The sequence below is a fragment of the Antechinus flavipes genome, chromosome 2 (assembly GCF_016432865.1).
Source record: "Antechinus flavipes isolate AdamAnt ecotype Samford, QLD, Australia chromosome 2, AdamAnt_v2, whole genome shotgun sequence".
In the NCBI taxonomy this organism is placed as follows: Eukaryota; Metazoa; Chordata; class Mammalia; order Dasyuromorphia; family Dasyuridae; genus Antechinus; species Antechinus flavipes.
In genome coordinates this window covers 283392041-283415391 of record NC_067399.1, presented here as the reverse complement: position 1 = coordinate 283415391, position 23351 = coordinate 283392041, and the positions used below count along the sequence as shown (strand labels likewise).

Here is a 23351-nt window from a genome sequence, read left to right as displayed (position 1 = left end):
AGGCAAAGCTGATTTGATTACAAAGTATAATGACTGAGGAAAGTTGCAGTTTCTTTTTTATTGTGGTCTTGGTAGTAGCAGATGGAAAAGAGGTGGTATTCCTCTTGTGCCCTTTCTAGTAGCCAAGTCCTAGACCCTAGTAAAGGGAAATGTCATATTCCTAATACTTATGGCATATGAAAAAAACCATTTACCTGTTGCCTCTATGCTAATGATGGGAAATGGGCCTCGGAAATAGGAAAAACATTACTAATTTTGGGTGGTACGTTTATGACAAACATCGAATAGAAAAAGATTGTTAAAAAACAAAACATTATTAATGCCATAAATTCTATAGTATTAACTACATAGGTTTATATTTAAGTATACAGTTTTACAGTGTTGTGCATAGTACTTTAGAATTGATGTCAGATATATGATGGTAGTACCAACTTCTATGTCAATTGCAGCCATGGGATTGAGAGGTGAGGCACTTCACTAGTGTGAAGAGTGTATTGTAAGATTATAAGAGCAGCAAATTTTCCATTCTTTTGTAAATTTGAGTTTGTAAATTGGACAGTATTTGAGATTCAGTTTCTAACTGAGAGAGAAAGTAAAATCAAATTAAAAGCAGTAATATTTCATACAATTTTTTTTTTTTAAGTGGCTCTGAAACGTATGCTGAATTTTAATGTTCCTCATGTTAAAAACAACACTGGAGAACCAGTATGGAAGGTAAGACATTTAATATAATGGGAGAATTTCTTTCTGCCTTTAAATATAGTATATGATAGATTTAACTTTTATGTTTCATCTCTTATTTTCAAATTAAATTTTAAAAATTAAATTAAAAAATTAAGTGCTTCATTTTTTGGAAGCCTATTTTCAGCTTTACAATAAATACTTGGAAAGTTGGGTACTTTTGTGTGCCCAGTTAATTCTTTTCCTTTGTACCATATCTGATAACCTAGTTGTTTTGAGATATGGAAGAAGAACACAGATTTTTAAAAATATTACAGTGTAAATAAGATTGAAAAACTCTAGCTTCTCTAAAGAGAGTTGTAGCACATATGGAAGCTCCATATTAACTTTGCCACATGTCATGATGATATCACATCAACTATTATTTATTGAAGAAAAAGTAGAAATGGTTATTAAAAATATTTATCAACATTTCTATAATCCCTTCGTTGTCCAAAACTCTTCTTTGTATTCAGAACTTTTAAAATTGTTTTAAAAAACAGTATTAAATAGCATTATTTCAGATTTTCTAACTATCTTCATTAAAATAGATCCAACACATAAAATGATAACGCTTTTCAGTTATTCACTTGAAATTTTCATTAGGATTCTTCATTTTCATTTACTTTTCATCTGAATATGGTAATGGTATATGTTCTTTATTCTTGGAGGTACATTTAAGAATTATATAATTTGTATTTATTTTTTAAAACTAATTTAGGGGCAGCTAAGTGGTATAGTGAATAGAGCACCAGCCCTGAAGTCAGGAGGAACTGAGTTCAAATCTGGCCTTAGACACGTAACACTTCCTAGCTGTGTGACCCTGGGCAAGTCACTTAACCCCAATTGCTTCAGGGGGGGAAATAAATAAAACTAATTTTGGATTTGATTTTAGATCTGTAAGTAAAAGTATGGTTGGTTTTCTAAGCATTCCATAAGCACCATTCTTTTAAAAAAAAGTGCACATGAATGTATGTATAAATATGTATATTTACACACATGTACACAACATCTATATCTAAATAAAATAAGGGAGTTATTGAGTCTAAGGAGACTTGAGAGACCTTAGAGCCCTACTATTTGATACCATAAGATGTATTAGTCATTTAGAGAAATTGGTAAGAGCAGATTATATTTCCTTAAAATCTGATATTAGTAAACTTTGTATTCAGGCATAAACCTTGTTTCTGTAGAACTCTGAAAATCTTCAGCATGTGTAAGTTTCTCTCTGATGAAGAAAAAGTGTATTGTGCTGCTATGTATCTACCCTGTAGCTTAAAAAAAAAAAGTTTTGGTATTTTTATATTACATGTTTGCCTAGAAAAATGTTTTAGAATAGTAAATGTATGCTATTGCTATGTATGTATCATATTTATGATCAATTAATTTGAATGGTAATAAAATTTTTAAAATGAGTTGCTATATTACATCCTTTGTTAAGTGAGAAATGTTAAATTTAAGCTTACTTAAGAATTCAGTGTGATTATCAAATTAACTAAAATTTACTTATGTCTAAAAATTAAGTTCCTTATTTGTCTTTCAGTAGTAATACTGTTTCAAAGGAATGTTTTTGGGTTTGTTTGGGGGCAGGTGCTCATTTTTGACAGATTTGGCCAAGATATTATCTCTCCCCTGCTGTCTGTGAAGGAATTGAGAGACATGGGAATCACTTTGCATCTGTGAGTGTTAACACATTCAAAATAATTTTAAGTTATGTGAAAAGAAATGTTAAAATTTTTCTTCTGCATAATTGTGATTCCTGAATATTTTGATCTGTGTTAGGTAAAAGTGTGTATGAGACAAAACTTTGCCCTTGTCTTTTTTTAACTCTTAAGAGAGTTTTTCAGTATGAGACTTTGGAGCCCCAAGAGTTGCTTTTCTGTTTTAGGACTACAGAGATGTTATAAAATGTTCTAATTACCATATATAAGTTATCCAACTTCATACTCAGTTATTAACTCTTTCTTTTCCATTTAAAAAAATACTCTGAAATTAAACACCTCAATCTCATACCCCTATGTGCAGTCATCTTCTAAGTCTTGTCAGTTCTACGTCTACATCATCTCTCAGATCAGTCTCCTCGATTTTTTGGCATCATGATAGTTATCTGATCACTTCTTATCTCACTTTCTTTTAATTGATCTTCCTGCGTCAGATTTTTCTGTCCCTAATCTACCTTCTCCATAACTGTCCAAATAGTAATCCTAAAATACTGATGTTCCTATGTCAATCCCCAGTTCAAAAATCTTCCCTGCTTCCTCATTGCCTCTAGGATATAATACAACAAACTTCTGACTCTTAAATTTTATATTTTGACTTCTACTTTTCTTTCCAGTCTTACTTTTATACTCTGTAGGCCTTGCATTCTGGCCAGACTGGACTAATAACAATTTCACAAGCTCTGTTCTTCGTTCCTTTTCTCTGCATTCTCAGAGGCTGTTTTGCATATCTATAATCAAGGACCGCCTCATCTCTGTCTCTTATAAATAATAACAATAATATTAATTTGTTGTTCAGTTGTTTTTTAATTGTGTCCAATTCTTTATGGCCCTCCTTAGGGTTTTCTTAGCAGAGACTAAAGTGGGTTGCCATTTCCTTCTCCAGCTCATTTTACAGAGGAGGAAACTGAGGCAGACAGGAGTAAGTGACTTGCCCAGGATCATATAGTAATTGTCTGAGGCCAGATTTGAACTCAGAAAGAGGAGTTTTCCTGAGTGGGTCTGGCACTTACCTAGCTGCTTACAGAATTAATAGGTAGCATTTATATAGTGCTTTAAGGTTTGCAAAGTCCTTTACAATTATCTCATTTGAACCCACAGCAACCCTCGATATTACTGTCCCCTTTTTACAGATGAGGAAACTGAGTAAGACAGCGACTAAGTGACTTACCCAGGGTCACATTAATAATGTCTGGTGCTGGATTTGAACTCAGGTCTTCCTGATTCTCTGAGTATACTCTGTGTATGGTGCTACTGGCCAACTTAGCTTGTCTTCCTTTAAGACAACCTGAGCAACCTCCCCATCCCCTTCCAGCGCCTCTCTCCCTCTCCCTTCCCCCCAGGCCACTTTGTGGCCTGTTTCTTTCATCTCGTCATCGGTCTTCCCAGCTGCCACGCTTACTGTGGGTTAGATTAGACATATTGTAGACAGGTGGAATATGTGCTCCTTTTCTTAAGTGAGGCTTGTCTTTATCTCTGTGTAACTAGTAAAGCTTTTGTAGAATTATTAAAGAATCCTTATTTTTTTGCCTGTTTGATAGATTTTCTGTGATCCAGCTTTACTAGCTCAGGTTCAGTTAAAAGGAAGAAATGACCAGAAAAAGCAATATAAAGTGAGTTGCTGAAGGAAAGTGAGGCGAGTAGCAGGTCCAACAGCCAGCAAACAGCATAGTGCTGGCCAGCTGCTCTTGTTTTCATAGCAGTAAGCATTCACTCTACATGTTGGTCCACCCTCATCTCATTTGTGTCTCAAGGCACTTCGGAGGTTATTCTTCCCAAGAGGAAGCAGAGGCTCAGGTAATGGCCTGTTCACGTCACACAGATGGACTCCAAAATCTTTGCCCTTGGCTCTTCTCTAGGCCCTTTCCATGTCACTTTTGTTGGAGAGTTGATGTTTGGGGGCATTACAGGCATGCAGTTAAAGAAGGAAAGTAGTTTATGACGAGTGGTTCATTTGATATTTCTGATTTTTGCTAGGCTTTTGCACTCTGATCGGGATCCTATACCTGATGTCCCAGCAGTTTACTTTGTAATGCCAACAGAAGAAAACATTGACAGAATGTGCCAGGTAATGTCACATCTCCATGTCACTGACTATTAGATTTCAAAGTAGATAATCAAAACATTATTGATTACACTTTTAAAAAATAAAAGCTAGAAAAATTTTATGAGCTCCTTTTGCTTTTGTCATATATACTTCCCTCTTCCCCTATATTTTGAGTCTTCGCTTACAAAAAGATTGTAAAAGAAATAACTTTATTAAACTAATCAACATATCAGTTTTGAATGGCAAATTTTGCAATATGCTACCCTGTAGTTCCCTCTCATTATACCAGGATAGATTTTTTTTGTATCTTCCAATTTTCCATGAAAAAATGTTGTTGAAGAAGAATTTTTACATGACTTATTTGATAACCTGAAGTCCCTTGAGAGAAGAGAGCCTAGAACAGTGTCCAGGGGATATAGGAATGGAAAATAAGCAGGATCATGATCATTTTGCAGAAGAAATTGAGAAGGATTGACTAGAGAGGAGAAGCAAGAGAAAGCAATGTTATGAAAACTCAAAAGTAAATAGTTTTCAAGAGGGAGTCTATATTGTTAAATTCTGTGGAGATGGAAAGAAGGGTAAGTTCCTGAGAAAAAGCTGTTAGATTTGGCAGTTAATCTGTGATTAACTCTATAGTGCTGTAAATGGAAAGAACAACAATAAAAACCTGAAACTAATTTCTATAATTATAATGACAGCTTTTCTCTGTTGAAGAGATGAAAAAATTGACATTCCCCACTTCATTGGAGAAATCTGGAACCATGGCTTAAGAATATTGCATGTGCTGTCAGATTCAATTGATGTGTTAGTTAATTTTGCTGAATTGCTTGCCTGTTTTTTCCTCTTATTTTTGTAAGATCAGTTATGGTTTTTTAAAGTGCATCATTTCTTTGCTATTTGGGGTTCAATAATATTTCATTAATAAATATATATAATGTCAGTTATTTTTTTTTTAACCTGGACCTGTGATTTCATTGATATAAGAACTGTTTGTGAAGAAACTCCTTCAAGCAATATTGATTGTTAGCTCTTATGTCAGTTAGAGAGTCAGAGATGTCTGAGGCCTTGACAGAATAAAATAGCTATTTAGAGATACATTACCAGTCTGTGGCCCTTAAACTAGGATCTTCCCTTGTCTGAGGCCTGATTGTGATCCATTATATCATATTTCATCTCTAATTCCTCAATCAATTACTTTTTAAAATCCTAATTTATAGTCCTAAATAACTGTGATAATCTTTGACTTTCTCCAGTGTCACATTTATCCTTTTAAAAAATTTTCAATCATTTATGAGCAATTCTGTTGTCCAAATTTAAAATAGATAGCCCTATAAAATTTTATAAAAGGTATATTGTTTTCACAGGATCTTCGAAATCAACTCTATGAATCTTATTATTTAAATTTTATTTCTGCTATTTCAAGAAGTAAATTGGAGGATATTGCAAATGCTGCTTTAGCAGCTAGTGCAGTAACACAGGTAGCAAAGGTAAGAATTTCTTGTTTGACTTTTGACATTCCAGATCAAAATTTAAATCTTACATTATGTTGTACTTTTAATGACTTATACTCAGAATCTGGTCCATTTTTATTGATATGGCTTTTGTCCATATTTTCAGCAGTTAGGGACATTCATAAATAACCACATTGTCAATGCATTTTGCTATGTCTGATAATGCAGAAAGCAAACTGTCTTTCATTTGAGTATAACTGAATAAAGTTTAAAAAAATCTATAATACTTGGATGATAGATTTTATTACTCAGAAACTTTGAAAAATTGAAAAAGTCTTTGTCTTGGGCTGTTGCTTTTATTTTTTTCTCTGCTTAGCATAAATAAGAAACATCTTACTATTTTAATCATCCAAAATCCTTTTTTCATACTGTGCTAATGTTTGTTTTATATCAAATTACTATAGTTTTAGAACTCTTTAATCATGGGAAAGTGATAGAGAACCCATATCTTCAAATGGCTTGTAGTGTCTGTGGAAATGCGGGAAAAGGCAAATCACTTAGAACTTTAAGCCTCTGTTTTCTCCTCTGTAAAATGGAGATAATTGTTGCTGTACTTATCTTACAGGGCTTTTGTGAAGAAAATCAGTTTTAAAAATATGTGTTATACAAATGTGGTGTTATATTTTCTTTTGAAAGGAAAAAAAATTGATGGGTAGAGCAGTTTTAAAAGACAAATGCAATACATTATAGTACTTGTTAAATAATAACTGGCATGTAGCATTTTGAAATTTGTATAGTGCTTTACATTCGTCATTCTCATTTGACCTTTACACTTCTGTACAGGTTACTTCTTTTCTTTCCTCTCCTCTTTTTAGGGATATGAGATGGTTGTTCTCTTTTCTGGCCTTGTTCCTCAGATCCTTACTCAGATATTTTCAGCATCTGTAGCTAGGTGTAGTGGACGGCCTGTACCAATAGCATGGAACCTTCAGCTTGAGGGATGACAAAGGAGAACAAAACCAGAGTATAGAAGGCAGCTTAAAAAAAAACCTGGGGGATAAAACTAATAACTGATAATCTATAGATAAGGAAAAAGTTCATGACTGAACAAGTTTAGAGTGTCACAATAAAATGCAGTTTTGGTTATATAAAATTATTTTTTTGCACAAACATTTAATATGGTTAAAATTAGTGGGGAAACAAGTAAATGGGAAAAAGTCTTAGCAGCACATTTTTCAGAAAAATGTCTCAAATCCAGGATATAAGGAACTGATTCAAATGCAAACAGCCATATGTATAAGCCACTTCACTAGATAAATAGTCAAAGGATATATGAATGGGCAGTTTTCAAAGAAAGAAATTCAAGTATCAATAACACATAAAAATGCTTGAAATCACCAATATTAAAAAAATGCAAATTAAAGCAAGTTGAGGATTTTATTTTGAACTGATTACATTGTCAGAAAGAGGAAAATCACAAATATTAGAGAGACTAAGGGATAACAAGCACATTAGTGCATTCTTGGTGAAACAGTGAATTGGTTCAGCTATTTTGCAAAGCATTTTGGAACACTTCTCTGAAGTTATAGACCTTTTGACTTATCCATAGTACTGTACGGACTGTATCTCTAAAGAAATCAAAGAAAGAGAAATAGAACCACACACTATCTGTGTGTGGGTGGGTGGGTGTGTTCTGTTCCCTGATAGCCAAAAATTGTAAGTTTCTTATCAGGGAATGGCTAAACAAATTAAGGTATGTGAATCTAATGGAATATTATTGTGCCATAAGAAATGTCAGGATGAATTTCAGAGTAAACTGAGAAGGCCTGTACAAACTAATGTAGACACAAATGAACGGAAGTAGAACAATTTATATTGCGATTATAGAGAAAAACAACTGTGAAATGCTTTAGAATTCTGATCAAGGCAACAATAAACATGAGTCCTGAAGATGGCACATGAAACAAACCATTTTCCTCCTGTTACAGAGATGATGAACTTAAAATGCATAGAGTCACATATGTTTTCCTGTGTGGCTGTTGTGGGAATTGCTTTTGCTCTGAACTATGTATGAATATTTATGACAAGTTTTGTGAGGATGTATTGAACGGGGTGTAGAAGTGATTGTAGAGGGGTAGGACTGAGATGGACTATATGTGTATTGTTACTTAACTAATTAGTTATTTTTGTAATGAATAAAAAAAAAGTCTTAAAATATTCTAGCCAAAAAACATTTTAGCCACCTATATGTAAAGAAAATACTCACTAGAGAGAACACTAAAGAAATTTTTCTTGCCAAATACCTTAAAAAAAAAAAAAGTTAATTATTGAATTACTTAGAGTAAAACATAAGGGAATAGAAACTTTGCTCAAAGCTTTTTGTTGAAAGAAAACAAAAAATCCTAATAGAGAAAATTGAAAATGGAGTGCTGAAACTTAAAATTATAAAATCTGAATTATATTTCTCTAGAACAACAATCTCTGTAGATTGAATTCTAGTGAACGCAATTTCTTTGAAAAAATGGAAGAGCTGCTGTTTTATTCCACCTAGTAAAATCCTTTTAATCTAAAGATAATTGCATTTACCTTTGGTAGAGGTAGGCAGAATTAGAATTGACAGTAGCATCTTTTTAATTCCCTCTCTTTGGACCCCTGGAGATCTTAGAGCATCTTCTTTGGTATTAAAGCAACAGTTAGAAGAAGGAGGAGACTCCATGATTTGTTTCTACTCCTTTAAAGAATTAACTACAGAATATTTAAAAGGAACTGTAAAACATTTTTCAAAATCATAAAGTCCTACAGAAATGCAATTTTTTTTTTATCATGCTCTGTAAGTAAGAATGTTTTTAAAGTCTATTTTTAGGAAATCCAAAGTAAAGCACAATTCAATCAAATAGGCAATTAATTCCATATTTCTGCTTTTTCATGTAGGATATTGATGAAGAAATCTTTTTAAAAATTTATTTCAGTTTTTACCATTGGAGGGAATTTCTCCATTTAAAATGTGATTAGTTGGATTAGATTTGTATAGTAAGTCATTTTTTAAAATTGTCTTAAGGCTTATGATGGAAGTGGTCTGGCCCTACCTGATGATTCTTACCAACTAGAGTTCTGAAAAGTTGGCAGATTTCAGAAATTGAATCTTTTCCTGGCTGAGCAAATTCTTGTTTTGCTCTAAAGCCAATGCATACAGTACTTTATTATTATTATTATTATTACTATTATATACAGTCTCTCTACCATCTAACTTGCCAAAATTCCAATTTGTTAACATATGCTACAATTTATATTTTTCTCTACTCTGTCATTCTCAAGAAAAACTACCTTGGAACATCTAAGTTATTAACTATTTGTTGCCTAGAATATAGGCAAAATCTTAGGCAACTAGTTAATATAAGTGACCTAGAGTGAAGAAGACTTAAATTCATATTCTGCTACAGACACTTAATAGCTCTGTGATGCTGGGAAAGTGACTTAACTTCATTCTAAACTCATTTTTCATTTTTGTAAAATAAGGAAAGCATATTGCTTACAGGGTTGTCAGAAGGTTCAAATGGAGATAAATATTTGAAAAGCACTTTATGAATGTTGGCTATTATCCTAGAACAAATTATTGTCTTAAAAGAATTAAATTTTATTAAGTGTTGCTTGAATACTTAATTTGATAGGATCTGGAAATGTTGTTTTATGGTCTTATTTTAATTTGTTTTTACTGTTTTTATTAACTTAGTTACTCATTTGTAATTCATCTTTTTATTTTAACCTAAATTGTAATTAGCTCTGTCTTATGCAGCCTATCTATTAATCCTGTGGATAAAATTTTTAAAATTTTATTGAGATTGTAGCCAGCAGAGTAAGAAATGTTATTAATAATAAAAAGCTTAACAGTACTGCAGTGTCTTTAAAAGTTAAATTTTCCTTAGAAAACCAGATGTCTGTTTGTCATTTTGATTCCATTTTTAGAGCAATATGTTAAACTTTAATTCCAAGTATTTATATTGTTTATATGTGCTTTTGGATAAGCCAATTGTTAATTTCTTGGGCACAGACAGGTTTGATTGATTATTTTATTTTTACAAACATAATTTTGAAAATTAGATTATATGTCTACATATTGTGAGGATTTGGGGGAGACATTTTATTACAAAAAGAAAAATTTGTACTTATCAAGTATTTGGTGACTATGTCTCAGGGGAAAAGCACTTTATATTATAGAATTATATATTTTTTGAAAGGTTAAAAGAAATTCGGCCTTTTATAGGTATTATCCCCATGGTACATGGGGTTAATTCCTTTTCTTTTCATAATTAAATAATATTTAAGTTTTTCAAATCCTTTAATGCTATCTCAATTTATTATGGATCAGACTGTAAGTGTAATAAAATAACAAGCAAATTAAAAATCAGGTTAGTCAATAAATTCTTATTATTTAGTATTGTGCTAACTAAGCTTTGAGTATATGAAGAAAGGGGGGCAGTTAGGTGGTGCAGTGGATAACATGGTAGGCCTGGAGTCAAGACTCATCTTTTTGAGTTCAAATCTGACCTCAGACATTTATCAGCCTTGTGATTCTGGACAAGCCACTTACCTCTGTTTGCCTTAGTTTCCTCATCTTCAAAATGTGCTGGAGAAGCAGTGTTACTATTGGACATATCCCAAAGAGATCATAAAGAAGGGAAAGGAATCTGTATGTGCACAAGTGTTTGTGGCAGCCCTCTTTGTAGTGGCCAGAAACTGGAAACTAAATAGATGCCCATCAATTAGAGAATGGCTGAATAAATTGTGGTATATGAATATTATGGAATATTATTGTTTGGTAAGAAATGACCAACAGGATGATTTCAGAAAGGCCTGGAGAGACACAAACTGATGCTGAATGAAATGAACAGGACCAGGAGATCATTATATACTTCAACAACAATACTATATGATGATTAATTCTGATGGACCCCTGGCTATCTCCAGCAATGAGATGAATCAAATCAGTTCCAGTAGAGCAGTAATGAACTGAACCAGCTATGCCCAGCGAAAGAACTCTGGGAGATAACTAAGAGCCATTACATTGAATTCCCAATCCCTATATTTTTGCCTGCCTGCATTTTGGATTTCCTTCACTAATTGTACAATATTTCAGAGCCCGAGTCTTTTTGTATAGCAAAATAATGGTTTGGTCATATATACTTATTGTGTATCTAATTTATACTTTAATATATTTAACGTCTCCTGGTCATCCTGCCATCTAGGGGTGGGGGTGAGGGGAAGGAGGGGAAAAATTGGAACAAAAGGTTTGACAATTGTCGATGATGAAAAATTAACCATACATATAACTTATAAATAAAAAGCTATTTTTAAAAAAATGTGCTGGAGAAAGAAATTCACACGTCACTCCAGTGTCATTACTAAGAAAATTGCAAATGAGGTCATGGAGCTGGACAGGACTGACCAAACAAAATCTGAAGATAAACAAAAACATGGTCCCTACCCTCAAGTTACTCAGACTCTAATGGAGGAAATACAATAACCAAAATAACTAAGTGTATGCAAGATAATTACAATATAAATAAAAGATAATCCCAGAAGAGAAAGGGGAGGGAGGTGAACTGGAAAGAACTTTTCATTTAGCAAATAATTGAAGTGATTCTTTTGTACAAGGAATTTGAATCATTCTTCTTACTTCCCTTTACTATTAATACTTTCTCTTCCTTTTATTCAGAAGAGCCCCCTGCCTTTCTTAGAGACTTATACTTGAATTTTTCTACCTTATTAAAAAAGTGTGTTGCTGTAAAATTTCCTTTAAAAATAGCCTTAAAATTCCCACCAAGTCTCTTCATAATGGCTTTTTTGAAGGGGGGGTGGGGAGAGGAAGGTAAATGATAGTCTAACTTGAATTCCATTAATACATTTTAGATATTTATTTTAGAATTTCTAGTTGGTATTTTTAAAAATATTTAATAGTATGCATTTATCCTTAGTTTATATTATAGAGCATTTTTAATTTCTAAACTTCTCAGGGGAGATATAGTTGTCAAAACAGTTTTAAGTTTTATATTTATATTTAAGTTTAAATAGATTACTATTTAATGATATCCTTGTTGGGCAAATTTTATATTTTTTAATTATCCAGATGTTTTTACTTCACTCCTACTAAGTTAAATAATAGGTTGGTAATGATTATTAGTCCTAGTAAATTCTTTTTTATTTTTTATTTTTTTTGCTCAGTAAGTTTTATCAAATTGTATTTACCTTGACTAGAACTAAGTTTTAATGATTCTTTCAAAGATGTTCCTTTTTTTTCCCCTAGGTTTTTGATCAGTATCTCAATTTTATTACTTTGGAAGATGATATGTTTGTCCTATGCAATCAAAATAAAGAGCTTGTCTCTTATCGTGGTATGTAAAATTATAGTTTTTTATCTACATACAAGTACATAAATTTAAAAGTTTTCTTTTAAAAAGTGTATGATTGACTTTGATAGTAGCTTTTTTTTACAATTAGAGACTGTTTTTTACTTTAAGACCAGAATTTTTCATAGATTTATGAATGTAAAGTCATTAGCAGTACCAAAGTATACTTAGTTTTCAGCAATCTTATGAATATTAAGATCAAAAAGCATTTATCTAGTGCCTCTGTACTGTTATGTTAGATTTTGTATAGATTGTAAGTCATAATTTCTTTAACATACACACTCAGTATGGGTATAGAAATCTGTCTTACTCTCTGGGAAAGTAGAAGAGGAAGGGGAGAGGGTATATTGGGGTAGCAAAACACTTTTGAGAAGGAGTCAGAGTTAAAGTAGAGAGAGAGAGAGAGAGAATAGAATAAATGGGAGGAAATCGTTAACAATAGTAATTGGGAAAAGAATTTTGAATCAGATATCTCTGTTAATGCCCTGATTTCTCAAATGCATGGGGAAGTTTATTTATTATTATTTTTTAAAGAATCATTCTCCAGTTGATAAAGGATCAAAAGATTTGTTATACCCAAAGTGCTATAAAATCATATAAAACATATCTTTTGACCTAACACTACTACTAGACATGAATCCCTCAAAAAAGATAATTTTATATATACAAAAATGTGTATAGTAGCACTTTTGTAAGGGCATTGAATTGGAAATTGAAGGGATGGTCATCAATTAGGGAATGACTGAATAAATTATATATGATTATGGGTGGAATATAATTTTTCTGTGGGAGAAAATGATCAGGATCCTCTCAGAAAAATCTGGAAAGTTCTGCATGAACTCAAGCAAAGTGAAATGTACAAAATAATAGCAATGTTGTGAGATGGCAGCTGTGAATAACTCTGCTATACTCAGCAATACAGTAAAAAAAGATGAAGTCCATGCTCAAAGAAAGAACTGATTGTATCTAAATACAGACTAAAACATACTCTTTTTAAAAAAAAAAACAAAAAAAAAACTTTATTTTTCTTGAGGATTTATTTATATAGGGGGAATCTATGTTTTCATTTACAGTATGACTTTTATAGAAATGTTTTGCATAACTGCACATGTCCCTTTTTAATGAGAGGAGAAGGGAGAGAATCTGGAACTCAAAGTTTTTTGTTTGTTTTTTGTTTTGTTTTGTTTTTAATTAGTTTTTTATTTTCAAACCATATGCTTGGATAATTTTTCAACATTGACCTTCCAAAACCTTGTATTCCAAAATTTTCCTCCCTTTGCCCCACTTCCTTCTCTAGATAGCAAATTATCCAATATATGTTAAATATGTTAAAACATATATGTTAAATTCAATATATGTATACATATTTATACAATTATGCTGCACAAGAAAAATCAGATCAAAAGAGGAAAAAAACAAAATACAAACAAACAACATCAAAAAATGAAAATGCTATTGTGATCCATATTCAGTTCCCATAGTCTTCTCTCTAGGTGCACATGGCTTTCTTCATTACAGGATCATTGGAACTGGTCTGAGTCATCTCATTGTTGAAAAGAACCACTTTCTGCTCATTTCATTTAGCATCAGTTCATGTAAATCTCTCCAGGCCTTTCTGAAATCATCCTGCTGATCATTTCTTATAGAATAATAATATTCTATAATACTCTTATACCATAAGTTGTTCTCCATTCCCCAACTGCTGGGCATCCACTCAGTTTTCAGTTCCTTGCCACTACAAAAAGGGATGGTACAAAATTTTTGCATATGCAATGTGGGTCCTTTTCCCTTTTTTATGCTCTTTTTGGAATATAAGCCTGCACAGTTTGATAACCCTTTGGTTATAATGAACTCAAAGTTTTAAAAACAAGTATAAAGATTTGTTCTACATATAACTGGAGAAAATAAAAATATGAAATACCAAAAGAAAAAAGAAAATGGATATAATAATGATACCTACTTCCCAAGGTTGCTATGAGGATAAATAAGATAATAATTCTAAAATGCTTTGCAAATCTTAAAATATTATCTAAAAAGACATAATTTCTTAAAAATGGACTAGCCAACAGGTATTAAATGATTTCTAAAGTTAATAACAGAATAATTATTATTCTTTGAAAATACAATTATAAGTTGTGGTGTAAAGTCATTTCACTTTAAATTACATATATGGGATAGTGCAGCTTAGTACACTAATTCATCATTTTAATAAGCAGTCACTTTCAGGCCAGAGTTAACTTAGAACTGTTATCTTACTTTAATGGGTCTCTGGTTTTTTCACTGTCAGATATGTTGTGAAATGAAATAAGTGGAAAATTAGTTTACAATTTTAGTTTTACACCCCCTCCTCCAAACTGTGATTTTTCACTTGTAAGGAGATCCCAGGGAAGAATTTATTTATATAGACTGATCCTTCTCTGCAATTAATAATAGCCTTAGTTGCTTGGAGCTACTAGGGATAAAGTGACTTGCACCAGCAATATTTCACAGAGGCAGAATTTGAAGCCATATCTTCCTGAGCTCCAAGGCCATATATAGCTTCACTAATACTCACTGTGGTGACTTTATTTATTTATTTTAACCATTTATATCAACTTATTTACTTAGTTATCTATTATCATGTTGTCTGTATTATATTCTAGTTCCTAAATAAGCATTCTTGATAATTCTCAACATTATTTAAAAAATTTTTTTTGATCAGGAATAATAGGGTGTTTTGAAAACTGTTTGGAGACTCGGCAAGTTGTTGTTTTGTTGAAATTTTGCTTCCTATGTACTAAAGAGAGAGTTCATCCAATCTTTAATAGTAGTGTAAAGGCTTTGGCACTCTAGTTTTGAATCACATATTCCACTAATATTTCTGGCCTTGCCATATTCTTAAACTTTTTTGTGTCATGAACCCTTTGCCAGTCTGATGAAGCCAGAGCTTTTAAATACATAAAACACAAGACTATAAAGGTAACCAAGTACGTTGAGATACAGTCATCAAAAAATATAGAATTATTAACCAAAAAAAAGTCACAGAGTTTAGGTTAATAATCCCTGCTCAATATCTCTCTGTCTTAGGAGACAGTTTCATGAATTTCTGTGGTGGAAAAAACATGGTAGCTAATTTTCTGGTTAAAAAGTCTTTTCTTAACTTGATAAGATGGGCCCTCAGAATACAATTAGTTCCAGAACTTCTCTGGAAACTGTCTAGTCAGTAGGACCTGTCACCATTTATATTCAGTTAGTGTAGCCTTCAACAACTTAAGCTAACCTCCTCACTGTGCTGTAACATTGGAGGGGTGTTAGTGAGTCTCCCTGTCAGAAAGTTGGAATATTGTTTTCTGCTCAATTCATATTTGAGTGAGTGATCTCTTTTTCTGAGATATATATTACAGTGATTTGTGGTAATATCTTATACCTAGTGTAGGGTCTGAGCTCCACAAGGGCAGAAATTGTGAAAAACATTTTATTTAATCTTTTCTCACAGTTTTAGCGTGTTGCTCTACGTATAGGCATTTATAAATGTCAAAATTGAAGTTTTAGATAAAGTTAATGTTTTTTAAATTCTGAGATTTTTAATTGAGTTACATATGGTAAAATTCTATTTGTTAACTGTGAAGTGACTTTTTATTACTAATCACTTTTAGCACTAATTCCTATTCCTGATATTTGAAATATAAAATTTATTAATGAAATTTAAATTTGGCCATCCTACTTGTTATCTTAAATTTGTAATAAATAGTTTGGGGAATGCTATGGAACTACTTGAGCAGTTGTTGATAAATTAATGGATTTGATGTAAACCTATATTTTTGCTACCTTTTTCCTTTCATCAATTTTATTTTAGCCATTAATAGGCCAGATATTACAGACACGGAAATGGAAACCATTATGGACACTATTGTTGATAGTCTCTTTTGCTTTTTTGTTACACTTGGTAAGTTTTAAAGTTTTATTCTTTATGTAAAGAAAGTTTAATTTAAAATTTATATGCTATTCATTATACAATTGACTGAAAGATAAAGAGAATATAAGATACTTGTTGACAACTATAAAAAAAAAAAGTGTTTGATAGGTAAATGTAAACAACTAATTGAAAAACTTTCCTGGAATAAGATGTCTATCATCCATACATCTCAAAATTCTATGAGATGTAACAACTGAGAGAATGTTATTTGCTTACCCTCTAATCATTAATATTAGATAAGACACAAAACAGGTTGATACATCTGTGCCATAGGAAATGCAACTTGGAGTTGTTTTTGAACAGGTATTTCCTCTCAATTTTTAGATTTCCCACAAGTTCCTGCTTGTCGATCACATTGTTCCAATTATATCATATACAGAACAAACTGAATTCATTCCATAACCACTTAAAAAAATTTAGCTTAACAAACCTTGCAACAACCACATATATGAAAGATCAATCAATCAATAAGCATTTATTAAATGCCTAGTAGACGCTAGGTCCCTGGGATACCAAAAAAAAAAATGAATAGTACTTGCCTCTGAAGGACTTAAGTCAATTGAAGACGACTATGGAATTATATGCTGGGTGACCAGATTATGATTTGCAATTGAGTCAATAGTTTATAATTTTTGTCTTTTGTCCATTGATATCTAGATGGACAGAGGCAAGTGGACAATAATGAGTTGGGCTCAGAATAGGGAAATGGGGAATGTGGGCTGATGTGCCTTTGGAAAATTACTAAATTCCTGTAATGACCTGAACCTTCTTCCTAAAACAGAGGCCTATCTTAATACCAGTATTCTTTTGTTAGTGGTCTATGGCTCTGAAAATGGATTGCTACAGGCTCTGAATAACTGAAAATGAGTATGATCCAAAGGCAATGGAAGATATGTATAAATGGGCTGCCCTATACCTAGCCAGTTATGAATAAGGAATGGAGTAAAGGATGTCCTCAAATAAATCTGTGACCAAAAAAAAGATGCTGTGGTCCACTAAGATGGTCTTTTTGCTGCAGTGGCATCCTTCCCATTTCAAGACAAGTGAGAAACGTGAATATCTTGGTGAATTGAACTTTATGGGAGGACATAGGGAAGATACCTACAGAATGAACATTAATAATTAATTGTTACAGCAATTAAATTACATTTGAATTAGTTAGCATTGAAGTGTTACATAAATGTTAACTGTTAATATTTATAATTTAACAACAATTTGGCATGATAGGACAATTCCTTTATTTATGCCTCATTGTTTAGATCTCTGGTTTATTTAGATATTTGTGCATACTCCTGTCCCTAGAAAATGCCTCATATGTAAACTTTTAAATAATTAACTGACTGATAATTTTTGGTAATTATCAACTCATTAAATGAACAGAATCCTTGTTATTGTCCCAAAGTGCACATACTATGGTAAATGTAACATCCAATATTTTCTTGAAGCAAATGGTTCATTGGTAGTTTTCTGTATTGAACTACATTGTACTACATTGAACTTTTCAAGTTTGGAGAGAAATATGTAGATCAATAAATCATGGGATTAAGAGGGGATCTTAGGTATTTTTTATTTTAAAGGTGAATAAACAGCATTCCAAGAGTGACTTTACAAGTCCATATAATCAGCCTATTATTACATGTCAGATACTGTGTCAAGTTCTGGGAATACATGGTTAAAAATGAAAGTCCCTGCTTTCAATAGTCTACATTTTGTGAAGGGGGAGATATGTACTTGTATACGTAGAAGACAAATATGAGAATGGAAAGTGCTAACAACTTGAGGGAACAGAAGAGACTGTTGAAGCCAGCTAAAGTAGAGTTTTGATTAAAAACAGGATTTTTGAGAAGGGACTAGATATAAGATATCGTGCAAAAGCCTAGACATGAAAGGTGTAAAATGAGAAGGAGAAAGCTGGTTTGATTATACTATAAGATTATCTAAGGAGAGTAGTGTATATAACAAACATGAAAAAGCAGGTTATAAATACATCTGAAAAATTTTAAATATCAAAAAGTGAAGTTTGTATCTGAATCTAGTGTAGGAAACCAATGAAGTTTATTAAAAAAATAATTTGAGGCCTGTACTTTAGGAAAATCCATCTGGTAGCCATGTAAAGTATGAATTGAAGAGGAAGGGATTTGGGATGGCGATAAATTGGGAAATTGTTGCAATAATCCAGTTGAAAGATTGCAAGGACTCAAATCAGTCTGGTGGCTGTGTGAGTTGAAAAAGATGAGATGGATAGTTAACAGAATCACTGGCAAGTGATTGAATGGGATTGAAGGTGAGAGAGAATGAAGAATGGAGAATAACTTACCTAAGTTAGGAGCCTGGTTTATTAGAAAGAGTATATGTTGTTGAGAAAAATAGGGAAATTGAGAAAGGGGGATTGGGTATGGTCTTTTAAAAAAAAAACTTAAAAAGCAAGATTGTGTAACAAATCAAGCATCTGATAGGGAGTCTATTTTACCATCTGACTTCCACTTCAAGCCGACTAGAAAATTGTTTTACTAACTTTGTTGACGAGATTAAATCAAATGAACAAAATTAAATGGAAAATGAATTACCTAGTTTCTGTTAAATTGTTAATTCCATAGATTGATTTGCATATTCAGAGAATTTTATTGGAAACCCTGCTTACTATAGAATTTTTTTAAAATCTGTAGTCTTATTTTAAAATACTAATAGCTCCTATTAAGAATTTTATTTGTAATTTTTTAATATTAACTTTATTTAAATGGATACATTTAAAAATAAACAATAATAATATTGCTGTTAATTTAAACTAGGTGCTGTTCCTATAATTAGATGTTCAAGAGGAACAGCAGCAGAAATGGTGGCAATGGTAAGTTTTTCTTAAGGATTGATTTGATGAAGAGTGTAAATTAAATCTAGTGCTATTTCTTCTCTCCATGCTCAGTCTTTTTGTGGATATTTAAAGACATGGCTCCATGTTGCTTATGGAGTGGATACTTAATATTGCTTTTGGCTTATATAGATTTCCACTTTGATCCTTGTTCTTTATCCATAATTTTTTCAGTCTTATGTTTGGACCGGCATTAATGTCGGCCCAGCATGCTTTACTCATTCCTTTACTTCAACAAAGAATTATATTTGCCTTCATTTTTTTGTTTGTTTATTTAAAATAAATGTTTTTGGCCTTAGACATTTACTAGCTATGTGAACTTGCGCAAATCACTTAAACTTGATTACCTGACACCATTACCACCCCTTCCCCCCAAAAAGGAGTTTTTTGAAGCATTTTGTTTTTATCTGAGAGCCATTTCTTGATATTTCCTACCCTATTGAATTGATCTTTGTAAGAAAAAAAGAAAAAGTTCAACCAGTAATAATAACTGTTTATATAGTCCTTTTTGGTTTGCAAAGCTCTTTACATGTTATCTGATTTGATCCCCATGACAACCTCATGAGGTGGCGTACTTCCCTAATTTACAGATGAGGAAACTGAAGCAAAGAAAGTTAAAGTGATTTGTCTAGGATCAAAAAGCTAATAGGTGTTTTGAGGTAGACTTTGAATTCAAATCTTTTTTACTCCAGTTTTCAATGCTTAGCTATTCACTATATCACTTGGTTGAATTAAGGAATTTATAAAAGCCCAATCATAAAACTAATGGATCTGTGATAAATAGAAGATGTGCGGGAGATTTTTTTTCTTTCTTGGAATGGGATCCTCAGGCACTCTTTGCTGCTTCCATCCAATACAACCCCTAACTTATTTGCCCTTCTCTTCCATCCTATTCAGCTACACTTTTGAACTATTCTCTCTCCAGCCTCAACTCTCATTTCTGCAAATAAGCTGATATCTTTTAAGCTTTAGTAAGACAAAGTCAGTTCAGAGAACAGCGTTCAGGTAAAACCAGAAGCTTCTGAAATTTCTACTTTTTCTTTATGTCTATGTGATTAAAAGAATTGATGGCATCTCATTGTTCTCTCAGGGATATTCTGAACCAGGGTGTCTGACATGAGAGAGGAGGTTTGGCCTTATTAAATCAATGCCTATCTTAATGGCTCCTTAGTTAAATGATTGCATCTAAAGAACAGAAAAATTTGGTACATTTTACATTAGCAGTAGCATTTTCTTTCATAAGTTTGCATGTCTAATACCATTCATGTAATTTTTATCTTCATTTTATGAAAATGTACTTTAAAATTCAACCTCAAATTTGATTTTTTTTCCAGAAACTAGATAAGAAACTTCGAGAAAACTTAAGAGATGCAAGAAATAGCCTTTTTACAGGTGACACTCTTGGGGCTGGTCAGTTCAGGTATTGTATTTGTTTATATTTTGCTTATAGTAGCTAAAAAATGAGTAGCTATTACTACTTCTACCCTCATTCAAAGTTATTTTCCTATTTTCTTATATAAAGCCAGAGTATGGCCCTTTAAATGTATAATTGGTAGCAGGAAATCTTTAAGATATGAAATTCAAAGTTTTGGTGAAATACTTTAAAGAATATTAATACTAATTCTATCCAAATGAAGTTTGAAAAGATTAGATGGCCAGGATGGGAGAAACATTGCATATTAATGTTGTGTAATAGAGTGCACAGTTTTAAAATCACCACATTTTTCATGCTTCTACAAATATTACCTAGTTACTTTAAGTTTTCTAATATTTCTACATGGAAAGATCAAATTCATTGTCTTTAAGTCAATCTTGATCTATGAGGATGGAATCATGTTGAGTATTTGCCTTTCTTTGGTAGAAAATTCACTTGCATCTATTATCTTCTTTTTTCTTTTTCTTTTTCTTTTTCTTTTTCTTTTTTTTTTTTTTTTTGGCTGAGGCAATTGGGGTTAAGTGACTTGCCCAGGGTCACACAGCTAGGAAGTGTTAAGTGTTTGAGGCTGGATTTGAACTCAGGTCCTCCTAATTTCAGGGCTGATATACTATCTATTCACTGTACCACCTAACCACCTCCTGAATCTATTATCTTTAGGAAGAATGCCTAGTTCTAGTGGTGTGTCTTTGAAGGTTAGAAGTTTTTGTAATGGTCCTTTTAACCCACTTGGTGATGAAAAAAAATCAATAGAAAGCATTTAATGCTATTATATGATTTTTTTGTTAGATTTTCCTTTCTAGTAGCAAAGCTTTAGTATAAAAGAGATCATGAAATCTTAGGTATTGATTATTTAAACAAGTTTATCCCTATTAAGATACTTTTGAGTTATAGATGAGTTAGTTATATTTCAAGAATGAAGGCTTTGACTAGGCAAATGGTGCAGAGAGTTATATTAAATTATAAATTATGGTTGATTATAAACCACAGTAAAGAAGGGAGCATTGGGATGAAGGTTTGAAAAATAAAAGAGGTAATCTGGTTTGGTTGACTTAAAATAGTATATAGAGCAGGACAAATAGCTTTTGGAAATTTTCTTCCTCAACTCCTGAACCTACTTAGTTGAATTGTTGAGAAAAAACTTCTTTCCAGCATCCATTTCATAAACTTAAACTCCTTCTTGCCTTCTCTATACCTATTGATTCAAATTTGCTTTTTATATAATAAAGGACTATGGTGCTCTTCTAATAACTTGTAGATTACAAAATCATCATATCTTAATATATGCAATATATTAATGCAATACATATCTTCCTAAAATTCATTTTTATATTTTATCCTATTTTAAGTGACATGGAACATTTTGCCATTTTAGGGAATCAATGAGGAATAATTTTGTAATCAAAATAATTGCTTCTTAATTTTATTCTTTTTTTGGAAGAGGGTAAATCTAGATAATCATGTGTCAGGTTTGTTTAAAAAGGACATCATTTTTTTTTTATGTAGGTACTTTATAGTCATTTGAGCTTTTTCCTGGTTCATTAGTTGTTTTAAATTGTTCCAGAGTTTCTTCAGTGGTTGTAATATATTTTTAAAAGCAGCTACTGAAAACTAAATTTGAAAAAGCATATTCTCATTTAAAGTTTATTTTAGCTAAATATCTTAAAGATCTTTGATTTCTTATCTGTACTTAGAGTCTGCCTCAATGAAGATCACAACTTCTTTATGCTTTAATAAAATGGTTTTAATAAATTACTTTGGCTACAACATTTCATCATCTGATGAGCAACCGTGTGGCAATAATTCTCTCTCATCTTAGCCCTGGTTCTTAGGAAATAAATATATTTAATTACCAGCTTCATGATTGAAGCTTTTCTAGCCCCTAAGACCTCTCAGAATTTGTGCTTTCATGTCATAACCCTTAAGAATTTTAGTGTTCTCTCCATACCCTGAATTGTTGTTAGAGTGATGGATTAATGGTAACAGTACATTTTTAAACTCTATAAAATGACAAACTTAGTAAATCTTTTAAAAAATATTATCACAGTCAGTTTTGTGACTTTTAAATTTGAGATGAAGATGAACAAAACTTTTTTGGTTTAATTTTTTTTCAAGTGTAGTAAGGACAGTATGATTGTGCATTTTTCTTCTTGCACTAAATTAGCAATTATATGTCTTTTTTAGCTATTTAAAATTTTTTTAATGATGGTAGTTTTTTTGGGGGGGGCTTAACATATCTATTTGCAAATATATAATAATCTATAGCTAATACAAAGGAATATATAGATCTTAATTTTTTAAAAAATCAAAATTTAATGATGGTAGTATCTTAATAAGAATACATTATTCTTATCTTCATATTCAAGTATTTTATAATGATTTGTAGTTTGCCTTCTGCAAGAGAGAAAACTAAGTATCCTTTCATCACGCATAGAATTCATTAGTAATCTGAAGCATTTTTTAACCTGATTCAACAATTCCACAGCCTTATCATCCTTTGATGTAATGATGTAATTTTTTATTTGCAGCTTCCAAAGGCCTTTATTAGTCCTTGTTGACAGGAACATAGATTTGGCTACCCCTTTACACCATACTTGGACATACCAAGCCTTGGTGCATGATGTTCTGGTAAGAGATTAAATACATCACTTAATACTGAAATGTAGTTATATTAATGGTCCTTTAATTACCATCACATAGAATGTGTGTGTTAATCCTTAAACGTATAGACAAATATCCCTATGCTGAAGTTGTA

At 31.9% G+C, this 23351-nt stretch overlaps 1 protein-coding gene across 4 annotated transcripts in view; it reads left to right on the top strand.

Annotated features, from left to right (window-relative positions):
- SCFD1 (sec1 family domain containing 1) overlaps positions 1-23351 on the top strand; it is a 123889-nt gene that overhangs the window by 8124 nt on the left and 92414 nt on the right. For 2 of the 4 annotated variants that reach the window (XM_051977307.1, XM_051977308.1), the window contains exons 2-10: positions 644-714; positions 2311-2399; positions 4416-4506; positions 5850-5972; positions 12238-12325; positions 16176-16265; positions 19085-19140; positions 20496-20581; positions 23125-23224. In XM_051977307.1, coding sequence (XP_051833267.1) covers positions 644-714; positions 2311-2399; positions 4416-4506; positions 5850-5972; positions 12238-12325; positions 16176-16265; positions 19085-19140; positions 20496-20581; positions 23125-23224 — 794 coding nt within the window. The remainder of the gene's footprint in view (positions 1-643; positions 715-2310; positions 2400-4415; positions 4507-5849; positions 5973-12237; positions 12326-16175; positions 16266-19084; positions 19141-20495; positions 20582-23124; positions 23225-23351) is intronic. The other 2 variants (XM_051977309.1, XM_051977310.1) reach the window with 2 other exon arrangements.